This window comes from Carex rostrata, chromosome 23 (genome assembly GCF_964058835.1).
Source record: "Carex rostrata chromosome 23, lpCarRost1.2, whole genome shotgun sequence".
Classification (NCBI taxonomy): domain Eukaryota; kingdom Viridiplantae; phylum Streptophyta; class Magnoliopsida; order Poales; family Cyperaceae; genus Carex; species Carex rostrata.
This window is the reverse complement of record NC_135940.1, coordinates 7,663,762-7,684,653: the sequence shown is the minus strand read 5'-3', so window position 1 is coordinate 7,684,653 and position 20,892 is coordinate 7,663,762. Positions and strand designations below refer to the sequence as shown.

Genomic DNA, 20,892 nt, shown 5'->3' with positions numbered 1-20,892 from the left:
CAACAACAAAAGAATAGTCAAATAATCCATGCATCTTCATTGATTAATATATTTAGTTGGTATAACAAGTATAAAAATAATTTTTACTATATATTACTATTTTATTTAACAAATTCTACATGATTTGTTTATTACTATTTTTCCATACAACTTTAAAATCAGTTCGTGGTTTATGTTAATGAATGGTGTTGCCAATCAATATGAAAAGCAATTATAAGTAATGTCTCCATATGGTCTAAACATTAATGATAGGGATGTAAAAAATTCACGATGTTGTCAAACATGTCATGTCATGATCGTGTCATGACACACATGATGTTATCAAACATGTCATGTTATGATCGTGTCACGATCATGACACACAATGCATACCGGTTACGTGTTATGACTCGGGTATTTCATGTGATATTTATTTGTATGTTGTGATTACCTTCACGTGTTAAAGAAAAAAAGGCATAGCACGGTACAACAAATGAATTGACCTGCTCACAACATGAAATAGCACGAGATACGACATGACACGTGATTACATGATCATGATTCACATCATGTTTGATTATGACACGTGTGATCATTGAGCGATTAATGTGTCGCAATCATTTCTTATAATTTTGATCATGCAACGGCACAGACACATAAAAAATTAACTTGGACACGACAATGATTTTACATGTGATCCGTGTCACATTCCTACTTGCTGATGATAATAATTTATGAGTGCTATTTTAAGAGCAACAATTATATTATTGAGCAGAATACAAATTTAGATTGTTGCTCTCAAAATAGCATCTTCATTTTGCTATTAGCGCTCAAAATACCTTATATAATAAACGGATAATTTTTTAGAAGCAGAGAATGGTATTTTTGTTGAATCCGTGTAACAATTAATGTTCAGGATAGTTTGATTCTAATTGAGAAATTTTTGGATATTTTTTATTTATTTTACTTATGAAGATTGAGGAATTCTTGTATTTCTTTGATGCAGTAAACACAGTGGACCGTAATAAAAAAAAAGCTATTCACTAATTAACCTAGTTCTCCACCCAGATTAGAAATAAACAAATTTTATCTGCCTAAACCATCCAATTTCCTTAAATTCCAGAGGATCGTAATCTAAAAATAATCCTCCAAAAATAAGATGAGGTGTCAGTTAAAATAAAGAAATCTATACATGTAACTAACACTTCAGCTGTTGGATATGGTAAGTCGGTAAGAAATACTTAGCCTCGGATATTATTTAAAACGATATTCCATATCTTTCTACCATTCTGTTCAGATAGTTTCTTAAAGCATAGGCTGATAAACGGGAGCATATTGTTCAATCTACAAGGTAACTATCGTCCTCAATTTCATTTCTTTATTCAAAGAATTAAATTATCTTTGTTAATTCTCACCATATTCATAAGTTAGTATTCATTCGACCTACAATTTTTGTCCCATAAATGCTGAGACCGTTATATACTTTGCAAGTAGGGAATAATTTTACAAGATCAAAAGTGATGATAAATAATATTTATGATTGTCCTAATTAATTGTTGTATTTAGATTGCATGTTATTTCTTTGGTTTATCAAATTTTCCAACGATACGTACTAATTCAAAATGCTCCGGTTTCTTTTGTTAACTGGTTAGGGTTTGTATTGATCTTGTCGGAGAATTCTTAGTTGTAACTTTATCTTCTTCTTTTTTTAACAATGGGGACCGGAATTAATTATTTAACATTTTTTTTTTGGGTTGCAAGTAGAAAACAGAACAAAATAATGTTTTATCATTGTAAAAGAAATTATCTCCTCTTGTTCTATACTTCTATTTACTTTTAGAATGTAAATATATACAGTTGTTTGACTTGTTTTCTTGATATAATTCCTCAATTTATCCGAAGGATTAGTGTTTTCTATTAAATTTGACATGACTACATGTCAATCTCAATAATCTCAACAAATAATGTTTAATTTTGAAATTTAATATTTTAGATATAATCTATATGGTTCATATAACATAATTACAAATGTGATGAAAAGTAATGCTTGTTTTATATTTTTATATTTGTGCTTGTTCAAACCACAATCTAGCAAGCCGTAGGCCCGTAATGCATCTCTAAATGATACTCAATATATATGAGCTATATAAATATTAGATAATATATGACAAACTTATTTTTGAATTTATTTTGCAAAAGTTTTAAATTAATCTGAAATTACCTATGATTTATATTACCAGAATTGTTTAATACTTGAATCATATTCGAATTTTTTTTTTGTCAGAACCACTTTTACCTAAAATAATTCGGATGAAACAGAGTAATTTTACTTTCTTAATTTTTAAATTTGAACCTTTCCGATGACATACAGAAGGCTTACTCTTAACTTTCAAAATTGTACCTAGCCAGTAAAACCGGACATTTTGGTTGGTCTCAAATTAACAATTTACTCTCAAACCTTAACCTGTTCCAGAGCCTGCACAAAGTTCTATTGTCCTTTACCAGTAAAACTGAAATTTTATCTACAAGTTCTTTTGTTTTGAATTAGGATTTGAAGAAATTAACAAGAACAAACCATGAGACCAGTGAAAGCATCAAATGTGATGAGGTTAACAAAAGGTAGTAAGGTGGAGGTGTTTTGCACCACCAAAAGTTTCCCCACTGGATTTTGGCGGCCAGGCCAGATTGTTTGTGGCAACGGCCGCACCTACTTGGTGCAGTACGACTTACTGCCCTCTTCTCCACAGAACAGCACAAATGCAGAGAAGGTGCTGAGGAATGCAATCCGTCCATGTCCTCCTGCGAGGAATGAACCTATCAAGTGGGTATCGGGTGATGTAGTAGAGGTGTTTGTGCACGGCGCTTGGAAGGTTGGGAAGATAACTAGTATTGTTCATGGACGTGGTAATAACTTTTATTTTTATTCTGTGGTGTTTTTTGGGCATGCTGAAAATGTTAGAGTTAGGCTATGCAATATGAGATGCGTGCAAAAGTGGGAAAACAACAAATGGCTTCTTGTCAAGAAGGTAACACAATCTCAACCTCCTTAATTTGTCCTTTCAGTTTCTTTCTTTTTTTTTTTTTTGGGGGGGGGGGGGGGGGGGGGGGTTTCAAACATTTTATTTAATTACTTGGTAATTATTATTTTCTTACAATTTTATAATAGGATTCCACTATGGTGCACCGTAGAGTTTATAAAGAGTTGCCATGTCCAAGTGAGAGCACAATGTCCTCTACGGGTAGCTGTGATACCAGTGGTAGACCGTACCAGCATGATATTGATGTCTTTAGCCGCTGTGATAGTGATGCAGAGAGCACAATAGCCGCCACGAAGTACATTTCGAAGAGTGCAGAAAATAAACCAGAGTTGGAGAAGTATCGCTCAACAATGGTTGCACTGCATGCAAATGGGCCCATGAGCTGGGAGCAGGAGGCATTGCTAACTGACCTTCGCATTTCACTAAATATCTCCATTGATGAACACATATCAGTTCTAAAGAGCCTAGCACCACCTAAATAACTAGATTCAAATCTTAGCCTTAGGCTGTTTCTGTTTTAACTAAAGTATTCATCTAGTCAGATTTTGTGTTTTGTTTTTTGGAGTCTATTGAAATTTTGTGCATAATGAAATTGATCAGGAAGACAATGTTTGTATTATGTATTTATTTGTGCAAAACAAAGGTCATATTCTTGGAATTGTTTCAAACTTTATAGGCATTTAATCTTTGTGCAGTATTAACAAAGTAGATAACCCCATGTCCCAATTCCACAGGAATGTTTGAAATGACTCGATTCTAATTTATATTATGTAGCTCTGCTTGTGCTGCTACATTTTTTGTTCATGATTAGCATTTACATGTAATTTTTGGTATATCGATAAACTTATTAGCTTGTGCACTAGTACATGTTTGATATCAGAAAAACTGATGCACTTAGACATAAGAAGAATTTATTGATTATCTGGAAATTTTGTTGAATTGACTCTGATACAGAATTACGTGCTAAAAAACCAGGTGTCTTGCTTTACAATGGAAGTATTGTTTCTTACAAAAATTAAAATTTTACATGTACATGCATCACTTGTGAAGTAGATGGACTTCAATTGTTTGGGTTCATCATTTGAAGCTAGTTCAATAGATTTTTGAAATTGTGCTTATCAAACTCTCTTAGTGAATATAATACACCCTAGCTTTACTCAAGAATGAAACTATAATTTATGTTTTGCTCGATTAAGCAATGGAGTTTTTTTCCTTCTAAAATAATGTTGAGATACGTTATAGATGGACTAAGTGCACAAGCTAATTTAATTTATGTTTTGCTCGATTATCTGGACATGTGCGTGCAGAAAAACAACCTATACAAAAACCCACCCCCCTTATCGTTTATCACTCACACCTAACTCCTTGATCCAGTCATCCTCTGAGCATTTAATGGCGAAAAACAACAAAAATACAACACCAATTTAATGCAGCCACCATTCAATGCTCATATAACTCCTCCTTCAAACCGTTTAGCTCCACAGGGACTCTCATATGCCCATATAGTGGGACAAAACCTTCAGCAGCCTTTGGCTTTCTCCTCCCAACGTTTTCAATCACCTCCATGGCCCCATTTCATAGACCAATGCCCTTGGCCTCTAAACCCAGACGCCCCAAACAACCCTACGACTCCCCAAGCACCACAGAACACTCACCCTCAGTTACCAATGCCGCCCAACCCGGCTCACCACCTATGGCGGAACCGATGTTACAATTGTCTAGAGTTAGGTCACGACCAAAAAGGTTGCAAAAGCGAAAAACGAGTGTGTGCCAAGTGTAGAGGTAAGGGCCATGAGGCAAAACAGTGCACTGCTGGTCTCCATTCGGCACAGGCACGATTTGACCCGCTCGTACCACGTGGCAACATGGGGGAATCGAAGCTGCCACCGAATCGGCCCAAGATGGCCTTGGTCTTTGTGCCAGAAACGAACAAGATGAAGCAAGATGTGGTGGAGCTTAATAGGGCAATTGTCATCGATGCAAGGCTTCGATCCACACACACCACGAACATTCTACAATCGGCATTGATGGTTACGACCAACTCGGACTACCCATACCCGTTAACGCACATGTCGGGAACTCAATACCTACTTTTCCTACCATCGGGCTATGATAGAACCCGATTCCTTCAAGCATATTCCAAACCGCTACAAGAACTCGGTTACGTTGCCTTCCCGTGGAACTCGGCAGTGAACGGATACCCAATGAGCCTTAAATTTAAGGTTTGGATAGAGCTCAAACACATGTCCCCTCAAGCATGGTGTGTGGAGCATCTGATTGCAGGCGCTAGCTCCTTTGGGATTGTACTTGATCATGCGCCCATGAACAAAGTCAACTCACTTGATAGCATGTATGCGGTGGTAGCGGTGCCGAAACTAGATGTCATTCCGCATGCATTACGTATGTGGATTCGTGGGATTGCACGTGACGTTGAGGTGATAGTTACAAGCTGGCTTGAGGAAACAATTCCATTGGCAACTCCTGCTGACCCGACTCCCACGGAACTAGACTTTGCAAAAATCCAAAATGCAAATGCTAAGGCGGCAACAGACATCTCAAACCCAACGGATAACAGGCAAGTCATAACAATAGACTCGGATGTGCTTTTTGCTATTTGGTCCGGCCTCGCTTCCGGCCCGGAGAAGGATAGGCTCTACCAATCTGTCAAGTCCAGCCCCCTATTCGAAGAGTATCTCAGGGAGAAGGCGATAACGAATTACAAGGCTAGAGAGGTGGGGGTGCCGGCTGTACCCGTTAAGCAAAAACAGGATCCACTACAGAAGTTGAAAGGAATTCTGATTTCAAATGAACTGGAGGACCCAAGTGATAACCAAAATGGAGAGCAAAGGAATGAGAATTTAAACCAGGGACGTACACATACAACAGTACCTAGGACTTGTTTCCTGCCAACGCATGCCTCAGGTAATCATTCTCGTACCTTTGCACGGACAGATGGGACGATTTTAGGAGGGTCCGAATTTCAAACCCCTGATTTGAATATTGAAGCAAATGACAGCCAAGCTACCTTGGGCCTTATATCGGGCCAACAAAATTCAAACAAAGGCCCTCTTGATAACATAACCACAAACACCCAAACAGACCCTAATCCACAAACACCAACTAAATTGACTCTAGGCCAGAAACATAACCCAATTGAAATATCCTCCCCAAACCAAAAGAGTCTTTCACCACAGAACCCAGCAACCATCAATTCCCCAAACCCAATAAGCATTCCACTACCAAATCCAACTGACATCTCTTATCCAAACGAGCCTTTAATAACGCCCCTCAGCTGTGACTACTCTATTCCCCAAACTGATGAAGATTCAGGCCTTGATTACATGGAGATAGAGCAGCTCGGGCCCCAAGCAGAAGAGGAACCAATAGAGGAGCCCGTGGAAGAGGATAAGGACAACGACCTGGGAATTGAGGACTATCTAGGTCATGAGGAGTCGAGTCAGGAAATAAATCCTAGGTACCACTCCGATCCAGTTTTCTCTGACAACTCCGACTCAACCTTCGATTTTGATCCAAATGAAACGCCAACGGATGAGCTGGATGGTTTTCTGGGGGCGGAATTGAGGGATCTGGCAGAGGATGTGCGTCGTGAGAATGAGGAGGCAGCGTGCCGTCAAGAAGAAGAGGAGGCTTATCTGAGTGCACTGAATGACCCATTATAGGCAGACCTGTTTGAAGGGTTTGGTGTTGATACACTACAAGTACCGCAAGAACAGCCCAACCAGCAGTTAGCCGTGCTTCCACCACTGCCAGAGGCGCTGCCACCGCTACCAGTGGCTGCTGCCACACCACAGCAGCAAGGTGCTCCGCCGCCACCGCCACCGCCACCGGTCGCTGTTGCGACACCACAGCAGCAAGGTATTGACTCAGTGCAGCCAACACTCAGGAGGAGTAGGCGGATCAGTGAGAAAGGAACAACAAAAAGATATATAGAGGAAAGAAACAAGGCAAGGAAATGTGACAAAGAGGCTTTCTTGGAACCTGACTTGGATCCGGTTGCACAGGCGGCATTATTGAGTGCACTGAGAGATGAATTTCACGCATCAAACCCACTGCAGCAACAAGTGGCGGATCAGGCAGACATATACTGCGACATTCACCAAATGGGTAAGGATCCGATTGGCCTTGGTTTGGACCGGCAAGTGAGGGAAATTGGGGGAAGCTCTACTGTGGCAGCACAGTTGGGAGCGATGTTGGAGGGTAATATTGAGGGTAACGGCTTAGTAGCTGAAACAACTGAGCAGTCGGTGGAGCCGATTGAGCATATGATGGTGGTACAAGAGGAGCCAGAAGAGGAGGAGGATATGGAGGAATGGATGAATGGGGAATACAGCATGGACGGAAATTATGAGGAGTCTGTTCTTGGAGCTTTCGAGTCAGACAATGACCTCCCCCTTTCTGATGGAGAGGAAGATGGTCCTAATTAGTTAGTTTATCTATTCTGTGTTTTGATGGTAGCTGCCTTGTTTTAGGAGTTTAATTTTGTAATCACCGCGCTAGAATCGGTTGACTTGTAACTCTTTTTCAAGTGCCTTTTGTATAAACTACCAAATTATTATGATGAATGAATTTAATTTTCCTATGCGTGTATTAAATTGGAATGTGAGAGGGCTGGGTGATTTACAAAAATGTGCGATTATTAAAGAGTTAGTAGTCGAAAATAACCCGGATTTTATTTGCTTTCAAGAGACAAAATGGAGTGATTGCAATATTTTTGGAATAAGACAAGTGTGTCCTTCCAAATTTAAGCAATTTTTATCTTTAAATGCGGAGGGAACGAGAGGGAGTGTTTTGCTCACGTGGAGCAACTCATTCTCAATGATCGATTCATTTACTCTTACATATACTGTCACGGTAATTGTTAAAAAACAGGGATTAACATTTATGTGTACAGGGGTATATGGACCACAGGATGATCCAAGCAAGCGAATGTTCCTTGAGGAATTGCGAATGATAAGAACAAGGAATGAATTGCCATGGGTAATCCTGGGGGATTTCAACCTATTGCGCTCTGCAGAGGATACGACATCAAATGTTCAAAACTTGGGAACAATGCTGGATTTCAATAATTTCATTGATGAATCGGGATTGATTGATGTCCCATTGCGAGGAAGGAAGTACACATGGTCGAGCAAGAGACCGCAACCTACCTTTTCGAAGCTTGACAGAATTTTTCTGTCAGGCCATTGGAATGATTTCAGTGCTTCTTTTGACCTAACAGATCTACCGACCACTACTTCGGATCATGCACCATTGCTTCTGAGACTAAAACCGCACATAAACCCACCAAAAAGGCACTTCAAATTTGAGAACTTCTGGTTAAAATACCATGAAATAAATCAGGTGGTTGCCGAAGCTTGGGGTTCATGCACAGCTAGCAACCCGGCGATCAGAATAAAGAAGAAAATAAAAGTGGTACAAAAGGAATTGAAGGTATGGGCGCAACAAAAATTTGCAAAAAAGGAAACATTCCTAACGCGATCGAAGTGGATTCTGCAGAAGTTGGATAGGATGGAGGAAATAAGAGAACTCAACACGGTGGAATTCAGGCTAAGGATTAGGTTGAGGGAAAACATATATAAATTATCCGTTGAAAAGGAAGAGAGATGGAAACAAAGATCGGGATGTCAATGGCTAAAGCTCGGAGATAAGAATACAAAATATTTCCATGCTATAACTAACGGCAGGAAAAACACTAATCGGATAGAGTCGTTACAATCAGATAATGGTCAGGTAATACCAACACACCTCTTATCTGGCTATTTGAGGGGGCATTTCAAAGGTATAATCGGGCACAGAATACAACAGGAAAGACCATTTGATCTGATTGGTATGATAGGACAATCCATGGCAGAGGAATTGTTAATCCTGGACGAGGAGATAAATGAGGAGGAGGTACTAAGAGCGATCAATGAAATGCCAGAAGGAAAGGCGAGTGGTCCGGATGGGTTCCCCATTGAGTTCTATCGTTTTTTCTGGCAAATAATCAAGGGGGATATAATGGATCTCCTGAAAGAATTTGCAAAAGGGAATATTAACTTGGGATGTCTCAACAAAGCGACCATTACACTGATTCCTAAGAAACCAAATCCGGGTCGAGTCTCGGATTACAGACCGATCAGTGTCATAAATACGGTGGCTAAGATCGTCACAAAGGTAATGGCAAACAGGCTAAAACCGCACATCAATGGACTAATTTCAAATAATCAAACAACATTTGTGCAAGGTAGATCATTGATGGAATCTTTTTTATCGGCTAGAGAGTACCTGAATTTTTGCTCAAAAAACAAACTCCCTGCAATCCTCTACAAGGTGGATTTCGAGAAAGCTTTTGACACCATCGACTGGTGCTTTCTCACAAACCTTCTGATTGAGAGGGGATTTCCGCCGGGCTGGCTATCCTCCATGTTGAGCTTATTAGGCACCTCTTCATCCACAATAAGAGTAAATGGTGATCATACCAGATTTTTTAAACACAAACAGGGACTACGACAGGGAGACCCGTTATCCCCGATGCTGTTTATTTTGGTGGCAGATTCCTTGAGCAGGTTCCTGCAAAATGTTCTGCCCTTGATGCCACAACCAGTTAGGCTACAACCGCAGACAATACAATATGCAGATGACACTTTAATCATATGTGAGGCCCACCCACAAACGCTGAAATTAATCAGCCATGTTCTGCAAGTGTATGCGGACCTTTCGGGTCTGAGAATTAACAGAAGGAAAAGCAGTTTCGTACCTATTGCTATCCCACAGAACCTGGTGTAGGTTATTCAACCGATTATCGGATCACCACCAACAACACTGCCAATAAGATATTTAGGTTTACCGTTGACGATGAGAAAACCAAGGAAGATCGATTATCAGCCGATGCTTCTGGCGGTACAGCATCGAATCGAGGGATGGACCTCAAATTTCCTATCATATGGGGGAAGAATTACCTTGATAAAGGCAGTACTATCAGCAATGCCTTTGCATTACATGCAAGCGTTTAAGATACCGGTGGGGGTTATCGGACATATTGACAAAATGAGAAGGAACTTCCTGTGGAAAGGAACGGAGACCTGCAAAGGGATTAACTGTTTGGTGAATTGGGGAAGAGTTTGTAACTTAAAAGAAAATGGGGGCTTGGGCATAATTGATCTCAACTGTCAGAATGACGCATTATTGATCAAATGGTCGTGGGCTATTGACAATAATCCGGCTGGGCTATGGGCGAAAACAATGGGCTCGTTGTATGGAGTCACTGCAGCTTCACAGTTAGAGGCGTTGGGAAACAAAGCTTCTTTTTTCATCAAAGAACTGGCACAACTCAAACATTTCTACTCAAGCTCGATTAAAATGCAAGGAGGAGTTACAAAATGGAGATGGACGAACTCTGGAATCTTTTCATGTGCCTCTGCATATAGAGGATTACACAATACGGGGATCTTATCTCCGTATCACAGATCATTATGGAAGATAAAGGTCCCACTAAAAGTCAGAATTTTTATCTGGCTAATGCTGGATAGGAAAATTTTAACTCAGGATGTTTTAACTTACAGAGGCTGTAATGTGCAATCGGGGTGCCACCTCTGCGAGGTGGCCCTAATGGAAACACGAGACCATATTATGTGGGAGTGTGCGTATGCACAGAGGTTTTGGAGAGGGTTGCTGGCACAGTACAACCTAAGGGCATTAGGAGGAGTTGACATACAACGAGTGTGGTTTGAAACTGGCAGACAACTATCAAAATCACATAAAATGCTATGGAATGTACTGTGGGCGGCAGGAGCATGGGCATTATGGAGAGAGAGGAACAAAAGGTTCTTCTCAAATAAACGGAGAGCTGTACATTACCTGATTAATGACACAGCTATGGAAATTGAGAGGTGGAGAAATAGTTTGTAATTAGTTTTTAAAATACAATATAGGGGGAGGGGTGAAGAGTAAGGGTTACTGTGGCTATTAGTGTAATTATGAGAATGGCTACGGTCTCTCTCATTTCAAAAACATCTTTGTAAATCATCTTTTATTAATATATTTGTTGACAGCAATTGCTGTCAACCGTAAAAAAAAGAGAGTTATAGATGGACTCTTTTATTCATTAGTGTATGTTGAGGCAATATATTGATTATTTCTAGCATATCACATTTTTATCGATTTGACAAAAATATATTTTTTTTTTACCTTGTAACATTTCTATTTAGATTCTTTTTGAAAACTATCCATTGTTTCCTTTTTAATATGCCCATATATTCTATTGTTATGTAATTTAATAATAATTTTTAATCTTATCTTTATATTTAAGACAAATTATTAAATAATATTAGATACAAAAGATTTAGATTAATTTAATTCATATAAGTAATCAATAAGCTACATGCTTATTTCAATGAATTAAATCTGTGAGGAAATAAAGATAAACAATTATGGATGCAATAAGTTGCGGAAGAAAACAACTAAAAAAGGGCCAAATTATATACCAACTAATAAGGTTCCTCCTAAGAAATTTCCTTTTCAAAGAACAAAAATAAAAAAAACTTATTATTGACATATGAAAATATCCTTCTATCAATTAACTCTTTTAGCGTATAAAATTTTATTTTCAATTAATAGATTTTCAATTAATATGAACTTTTTTCTTTTTCAATCAATATGGACTTTATTGATGTTTTGATAGTAAAATTTGGTCATTTTAGAAGTTTATACGGGCACACTAGAAAATTTCCCTTATATATAAATAGTATGCTTGAGTGATTTTGTAGCAGGGTCTTAAAATTCGTCCGTTTATTACATACATAAGCGGCGTTTTCAAAATTTCAAAGAGCCCACGAAAACAATGAACCCAATTACAAAAAAATAAGGATCTAGTCCTTATTTGTTTTATTGATCATAAAAAGTTTCAACATGAAACCAATTACAGAAACTTAATGTTATTCAACCTAGTTGAATAAGAAAACAAATTGAAAAAAAAAAACAGACAACAGAAAAAAAAACAGACTGAAAAAAGAAAAATAGAAATCTGTCAAAAGCATGGTTTAAAATACAAAAATTGTAAAACTCTTCCTGTCAGTGAGGAGAGATCCACTGTTATTGAACTTCCGCCATCTCTTCTTATGTCACTTTGCATTGCTCTTTTGAAAATACGATACCATCCATTGTTGCGCACCATCATCATGTAACTTCCTTCTCCAATTTGTATTCGGTATCTCTGTCATTGGTACCGGTCCTTGTACCATTAACTAATTCTTCACTGTGATTGACAATTTTCGTGCCAGTATTCAAAATCTCCACTGTTTTCGGTCACCAATACCCGGTCCCTTACCAGTAAGCAATTCCCTCTAATTTTCGGTATGGTTCACAATTTTACCAAGTTACAGTACCATCCATTGTAAAATTGTAAAATTTTCCCTTTTGCTTTCTCTGGTCCAACTGCACCATCCTTCTCTTGTCACTGTTATTGGTATCAATCCCTGTGCCAGTAAGATATTTCATAGCTCTCGCACTTGAATCATCTCTTGTGTTAGTGTGCATAATTCCACTGCTCTTGAACCTCCATTGCCAATTGTTGAACATTTTTAGATTGATCTCTAAAAATTCTATTGCATCTTTCTAATAATGTTAATAAGATAGTTGCGTGGTTTTACCATATAACATTAAAATTAGTTCGTGGTTTATATTAATGAATGGTATTGCCAATCAATCAGGAAAACAATTACAAGTAATGTCTCCATATGGTCTAAACATTATTGTTAGGGACGCAAAAATTCACAATGCTATTAAACACGTCATGGTATGATCCGTCACGTAATGACACATAACGTATGTTGATCATATGTTAAGACTCAGGTATTCCATATCATATTTATTTGCATGTTGTGATGATCACCTTCACATGTTAAAGAAAAAAAAGCCTAACACGGTCAAGCGAATTGACCTACTCACAACACGAAATAACACAAGATACGACACGACACATGATTACATAATTATGATTCAAGTCATGTTTAATTATGACACATATAATCATTGCGTGATTAATGTATCACTATCATTTTTTGTAATTTTGATCATGCAACGGCATAAACAACTAAAAAATTGACTTGGACACAACAATGAATTTACATGTGATGCGAGTCATATTCCTACTTCCTGATGATAATAATTTATGAAAGTGATATTTTGAGAGGAACAATTATATTATTGAGTGCACAGATGTAATAAAGACTGATAGCGGTTATTTTTATTTATTTTTGAGTAAGAATAGGAGTCGTGCTCTTATTTTATTAACCGCAATTGGTTACGTTGTTTGTTGAGGGTTTTGAGAAATAACCCTCTGATAGATATACATGTGATTGTGAAAAAAATCAAATCAAATCAAAACACCCTAAAACATAACAGAAATAGGATGATCTTCTTAACCATCTCAATCTTCTTTGATTTGTATAATTCCACTGGGTTTTCACTTCTTCCGTCAATTTTTCAACCGACTTTGAACGCTCTCTGAACAATCTTGTACAACGCTCCCTCCATAGTATAAACAAAGTGATGAGCACTAATTCTCTGAGTTCCTTCGGCTTACTTCCGTCAATCAGCAAGGTTGCATAATCCACGTCATGGAACAGTTGCGTAGTGCAATGCAGCAGGTCTGAATTGAGGGAATTTTTTTTATAAACCATAAATAATTAAAATTTTTTAACGATAACAATATGATTACTTTTTTTTTTTTAAAAAGCATAAGGACCGGACAGTCCGTCTGGTCTCACAAATTGGCTTTTCTTCAGATCGAACGGACCGTTCGGTCTGGAATTTTTTTTTTCGTTTTTTTTTAGTTTTGCTGCATTTTTTTAATTATCTGCCACAGAAAATCATGAAATTTTTCGCTTTTTCTCCAGACCGAACGGTCCGTCCAGTCATAATTTTTTTTTATTATGTTTTTTTTGTTTTTTTTTGTTTGTTTTTGTTTTTTTCTGTTTTGTTTCTGTGATACCGTGGCAAATGTATACAAGCACATTATTGTTCAGAGAGCAAAATAGAAGGTTAAAACTGGATTTTGTTTATTTTAAAGGGAAGCCAATCTAATTAAAGTACAAATGAACTAAGGTTTTAAGTCACGAGAGAACATAATTTTTGCACTACTAGAATCTATTTTATTACTGTATGTATATAATTACTTAACAACATGGGTGTGATGGTAATAATTCTATCAGAAATAACTATCTCATTAAATTTATTGATGACATTAGTGGTCATTCGGTCTTTGTGGTTTTTCAAAAAAAAAAAGCAATCATGCTGGTTTGCTAAATTTGAATTAATAAATTATGGTTTATAAAAAAAATTCTTAAAATTATTTGCAACAATCACGGCAAACAAAAAACAAAAAAAATGATGAAAACAATATTATTTGAAGAAAAATAAACGGTTGAATAAAAAAAAATTAGACCGGACGAACCGTTCGGTCCGGAGAAAAAGCCACGGGTATCACAGAAAAAAAAACAGAAAAAAAAATTAAGACCGGACGGACCATTCGGTCCGGAGAAAAAGCGGAAAAAAATCTGTGATTTTCTGTGGCGGATAATAAAAAAAAGAGCAGCAAAACTAAAAAAAATGAAAAAAAAAAAAATTCCAAACCGAACGGTCCATCCGGTCTGGAGAAAAGCGATTTGTCAGACCGGACGGACCGTCCGGTCCTTATGCTTTTTAAAAAAAAAAAGTAATCATATTGTTATCGTTAAAATTATTTAATTATTTATGGTTTATAAAAAAAAAATTCGAATTGAGGACCCAATTGTATACCTGTTTTGCAATTATATATACAATCTCTAAACAGGTGCATTGTAGTCTCCTGTTCTGCTCGGCATAAGTACCAAATACTGACAAAATTAAAACCTCTCCTGTTAAGATTTTCAGTGGTTAATACCCTGTTTAGTAGAAGTAGCCATCCGAAGATTTTGAATCGAGGAGGTGCTGTTAGCTTCCATAATCTATGCAAAGGACTTCTTATTCGGGAAAAAAAAAATACAAATTTAGATTGTTGAGCGCAGAGAATACAAATTTAGATTGTTGCGCTCAAAATAGCGTCTTCATTTCGCTATTAGCCTATTTCGGGTAGAGAACAATTTTAGCTTCCAAAATTAGTATAGCTTATATAATAAACGGATAATTTTTTAGAAGCAGAGAATGGTATATTTGTTGAATTCGTGTAACAATTAATGTTCAGGATAGTTTGATTCTAATTGAGGAATCATTGGATTTTTTTTCTTTTTTACTTATGAAGATTGAGGAATTCTTGTATTTCTTGGATGCAGTAAACACAGTAGACTGTAATCAGAAAAGCTAATTGAGGAATTCTTGTATTTCTTTGACGCAGTAAACACAGTAGACCGTAATCAGAAAAGCTATTTACTAGTTTACCTAGTTCTCCACCCAGATCAGAAATAAACAAATTTTATCTGCCTAAACCATCCAATAGAGGATCCTAATCTAAATATAATCCTCCAAAAATAACATCACCCAGATCAGGCAACGGTTAAATAAAGAAAGCTATGTAACACTTTAGCTGTTGGATACGGTAAGTCGGCAATATATACTTAGCCTCGGATATTATTTAAAACGATATCTCATACCTTTCCACCATTCTGATCAGATAGTTTCTTAAAGCATAGGCTGATAAACGGGAGCATATTGTTCAATCTACAAGGTAACTTTCGACCTCAATTTCATTTCTTTATTCAAAGAATTAAGGTATCTTTATTAATTCTCACCATATTCATGAGTTAGTATTCATTCGACCTATAAGTTTTGTCCCATAAATGCTGACACCGTTAATACTTTGCAAGTAGGGAATAATTTTACAAGATCAAAAGTGATTATAAATAATATTTATGATTGACCTAATTAATTGTTGCATTTAGATTGCATGTTATTTCTTTGGTTTATCAAATTTTTCAATGATACGTACTAGTCCAAAATGCTCTGGTTTCTTTTGCTAACTGGTTAGGGTTTGTATTGATCTTGTCGGAGAATTCTTAGTTGTAACTTTATCTTCTTCTTTTTTTAACAATGGGGACCGGAATTAATTCTTTAACATTTTTTTTTTTTTGGGTTGCAAGTAGAAAACAGAACAAAATAATGTTTTATCATTCTAAAAGAAATTATCTCCTCTTGTTCTATACTTCTATTTACTTTTAGAATGTAAATATATACAGTTGTTTGACTTGTTTTCTTGATATAATTCCTCAATTTATCCAAAGGATTAGTGTTTTCTATTAAATTTGACATGACTACATGTCAATCTCAATAATCTCAACAAATAATGTTTAATTTTGAAATTTAATATTTTAGATATAATCTATATGGTTCATATAACATAATTACAAATGTGATGAAAAGTAATGCTTGTTTTATATTTTTATATTTGTGCTTGTTCAAACCACAATCTAGCAAGCCGTAGGCCCGTAATGCATCTCTAAATGATACTCAATATATATGAGCTATATAAATATTAGATAATATATGACTAACTTATTTTTGAATTTATTTTGCAAAAGTTTTAAATTAATCTGAAATTACCTATGATTTATATTACCAGAATTGTTGAATAATTATATTGTTTAATACTTGAATCATATTCGAATTTTTTTTTGTTAGAACCACTTTTACCTAAAATAATTCGGATGAAACAGAGTAATTTTACTTTCTTAATTTTTAAGTTTGAACCTTTCTGATAACAAACAGAAGGCTTACTCTAACTTTCAAAATTGTACCTAGCTAGTAAAACCGGATATTTTGGTTGGTCTCAAATTATCAATTTACTCTCAAAACTTAACCTGTTCCAAAGCCTGCACAAAGTTCTATTGTCCTTTACCAGTAAAACTGAAATTTTATCTACAAGTTCTTTTGTTTTGAATTAGGATTTGAAGAAATTAGCAAGAACAAACCATGAGACCAGTGAAAGCATCAAATGTGATGAGGTTAACAAAAGGTAGCAAGGTGGAGGTGTTTTGCACCACCAAAAGTTTCCCCACTGGATTTTGGCGGCCAGGCCAGATTGTTTGTGGCAACGGCCGCACCTACTTGGTGCAGTACGACTTACTGCCCTCTTCTCCACAGAACAGCACAAATGAAGAGAAGGTGCTGAGGAATGCAATCCGTCCATGTCCTCCTGCGAGGAATGAACCTATCAAGTGGGTATCGGGTGATGTAGTAGAGGTGTTTGTGCACGGCGCTTGGAAGGTTGGGAAGATAACTAGTATTGTTCATGGACGTGGTAATAAGATTTATTCTGTGGTGTTTGTCGGGTATGCTGAAAAGGTTAGAGTTAGGCTATGCAATATGAGATGCGTGCAAAAATGGGAAAACAACAAATGGCTTCTTGTCAAGAAGGTAACACTCTCAACCTCAATTTGTCCTTTCAGTTTCTTTTTTTGGTGGGGCTGCAGTTTCAAACATTTAATTTAATTACTTGATAATTAGTATTCTTACAATTTTATAATAGGATTCCACTATGGTGCACCGTAGAGTTTATAAAGAGTTGCCACGTCCAAGTGAGAGCACAATATCCTCTACGGGTAGCTGTGATACCAGTGGTAGACCGTACCAGCATGATATTGATGTCTGTAGCCACTGTGATAGTGATGCAGAGAGCACGATAGCAGCCACGAAGTACATCTCGAAGAGTGCAGAAAAAAAACCAGAGTTGGAGAAGTATCGCTCAACCATGGTTGCACTGCATGCAGATGGGTCCATGAGCTGGGAGCGGGAGGCATTGCTAACTGACCTTCGCATTTCACTGAATATCTCCATTGATGAACACAGATCAATTCTGAAGAGTCTAGCACCACCTAAATAACTAGATTCAAATCTTAGCCTTAGGCTTTTTGGTATTAACTAAAGTATTCGTCTAGTCAGATTTTATTTTTGTTTGTTGGAGTCTATTGAAATTTTGTGCATAACTAAATTGATGAGGAAGACGGAAGTGGTTAATTAGTAATGATTGATTTGTGTTGTTTTAATTTTCAAATGCTAGTATTGTATGGTCGAAACAATGTTTGTATTATATATTTATTGGTGCAGAACAAAGGTCATATTCTTGAAATTGTTTCAAACTTAATAGGCATTTAATCTTTGTGCAGTATTAACAGAGTAGATAGCCATGTCCCAATTCCAGAAGAATGTTTGAAATGACTCAATTCTAATTTATACTATTGTGCTGTTACATTTTTTATTCATGATTAGCATTTAGAAGTAATTATTGGTATATCGATAAACTTATTTGCTTGTGCATTGATACAAAATACATGTTGTTGAACTAATCGTAAGAATTACATGCTAAAAAAAATCAGGTGTCTTGCTTTACAAATCGAAGTATTGTTTCTTACCATTACTGTTTTGTGCTTCAGTGTTATACTTTTATAGTTTATATGACTAAAAGAATGCTTAACCCTTCGAATTAAGTATTATAAAAAGGTAGTTGTGAAGTAACTAAATTGATGGATACAAAAATTAGAATTGCACTAACAGACTAGAATATTCTAATAAAAAAGACTAGTATATCTGAAGGTCCCCTTTACCTGTTAGATTCCAACACTAATATTGGTGCTCCATGAGGCATTTTGCCAAACATCTGGCATGCATAATAAATTAGTTACACCCAAGCATCATCTAACACAGATAGTATTAATCACTATGAAAATTGTACTATGCATAGCTCATAATGGATTATAACATCTGGCATGTCCTATGCATAGCTCATAATGCTTCGTACTATATATCAATATCTCTATTTTTAAAGTTCAAACAAGTGATCTGAAACGATCAACATGATTCAAGATAAAATTGTACTTATAAATCAAATTTTACATTCTTTTTTTTATTTTTTTAGATAGACAGAAAATCACTTGATCTAATCCTAGATCATTTCAGGTTTGTGATTTTTTATCTATCTAAATAAAATAGTAATAAAATTCTAAAAATAATGTAAAATTTAGTCTGCAAGTACAGTTTCATATATACGGAGATCACATTGAATGGTTCATATTGATTATTTGAACTTGAAAAACAAAAAAATTGATCTCGTAGTACGGACCATTATGCGCTATGGATTATTTGGACTTGAAAAGGGGAGTACGTCAAGGTGATCCAATGTCGTCTTTCCTTTTCATCATTGCAATGGATTTTGTGCCAAGATGGTTAAAGAGATTGACAAGCAAAGGTGCAATCAGAATGCCGGTTCAAGGAATGCAACCATCACTCCTATATGCAGATGATGCACTCTTCTTTGTTAAACCTGAAAAACAAGTGCTGAAGATAGTGTTAATTACTTTTGGAATCATTTCTGGACTTTAAGTCAATTTAGAAAAATCAGAAATAATAGCCACCAGTATAGACCGCGATCATATCAGAGAACTAGCAAGGTTGCTAGGATGCAAGGAAATCTCTTTCCCATTCAAATACCTAGGTTTGCCGCTATCTGATTCCAAGCTCCCCAAAACAGCCTTCATGCCTTTACTAGAAAAAATTAATAAAACACTCTTGGGTTGGGCAGCAAAACTGATGTCAAATGCGGGACGAATAGTACTAATTAATTCGGTACTATCATCTATACCCATCTACTTCATGTCAGTTTTCAATTTGCTAGTTTGGGTTGTGAATGAGATTGACAAAACAATAAGGAATTTCTTGTGGCAAGGTGCAAAGCAGAACAAAAAAAAATAATCCACTTTGCGAATTGGGAATTGGTATGCAAACCAAAAAAGTTGGGGGGCCTAGGTGTAATTAATCTCAAAACATTCAACCAAGCGTTACTCGCGAAGTGGTATTGGCAATGGCAAACAGACGAGGACAGATTTTGGAAGGAATTGTTCAAAATAATTTATGGCACACAACAAGGAGGGGCTGAAAATTCATATTTTTTCAGAAAAAATCTTGAAATGGTACTCTCGTTTTGCAACTGTTTCATATTGAGAATAGAAGGCCGACGTGAGACAATAAAATTATGGGATCAGGATTGGGGATTAGGCATCTTAAAATACAGATTTGAAACCTTATACATCTTCACAGAATACAAACAGGCTACATTACAGGATTTCTTGCAACATGAAAACTGTTTGGACATGTTCAGACCGGTACTGTCAGAACGGGCCTTGCAACAGTTACAACAGTTGGTGCAAGAAAAAGAAGGACGCATACAGATACCAGGTCAGCAAGCCATTACTGGTAGAAGGACATCAGGTCAGTAGGGAGTTACTGGTACGAGAAGAGATGATGAGACAGTACCAGGTCAGCAAGGACGTACTGGTACGAGAAGAGATGGCAAAACGGTACGAGGTCAGCAGCGAGTCACTGGTATGAGGATATCAAGTCAGCAGGGTATTACTACTACGAGAAGAGATGGTGCGCAGTGGAAAATGAATGTTACTGGTATTTTCACTGTCAAGGATGCATATTACACAATGGAAAACAACCCTGGGATAAGTTCTGATAAGCACAGATTTGGAAGCTCCGAGCGCCACCACAGATGGAGGTCTTTGGATGGTCACTCATAAACAATAGAATACTAACCGCAGATAATCCAAGAGCCAAAGGCTTCAACATTGTGGGAATGTGCTTCATGTGTAGACAGCAAGACAAATTGGTACGGCATCTGCTCAGTAAATGTCATATAACTGAGCAAATATATCAGGGAGTGCTTCAAGATATATGGCAAATGGTACCGTTACAGTGTAGAATCAGTATCATATATCAAACTTGTATTGTGAGGAAAACAACGGAGTTGGTATTAATTTCGCAATTTGTAATATGGCGGGAACGATGCAATCGAATCTTCAAAGAGAGAACAAAGCACATCAATGAACTGATCCAGGAGGTGCTTACA

General features: G+C 36.7%; 2 protein-coding genes across 2 annotated transcripts; both read left to right on the top strand.

Annotated features, from left to right (window-relative positions):
* The first annotated feature begins 2,531 nt into the window (after positions 1-2,531).
* LOC144574650 (uncharacterized) lies at positions 2,532-3,499 on the top strand. Its single transcript, XM_078324660.1, has 2 exons — positions 2,532-3,005; positions 3,146-3,499. Exons 1-2 carry the CDS (start codon positions 2,556-2,558, stop codon positions 3,497-3,499), a joined length of 804 nt encoding a protein of 267 aa, XP_078180786.1. The 5' UTR covers positions 2,532-2,555.
* A 13,456-nt stretch (positions 3,500-16,955) lies between these two features.
* Positions 16,956-17,935, top strand: LOC144574649 (uncharacterized). Its single transcript, XM_078324659.1, has 2 exons — positions 16,956-17,402; positions 17,515-17,935. The coding sequence occupies exons 1-2, from the start codon at positions 16,959-16,961 to the stop codon at positions 17,866-17,868; spliced, it is 798 nt and encodes a 265-aa protein (XP_078180785.1). The 5' UTR covers positions 16,956-16,958; the 3' UTR covers positions 17,869-17,935.
* The last annotated feature ends 2,957 nt before the right edge of the window (positions 17,936-20,892 follow it).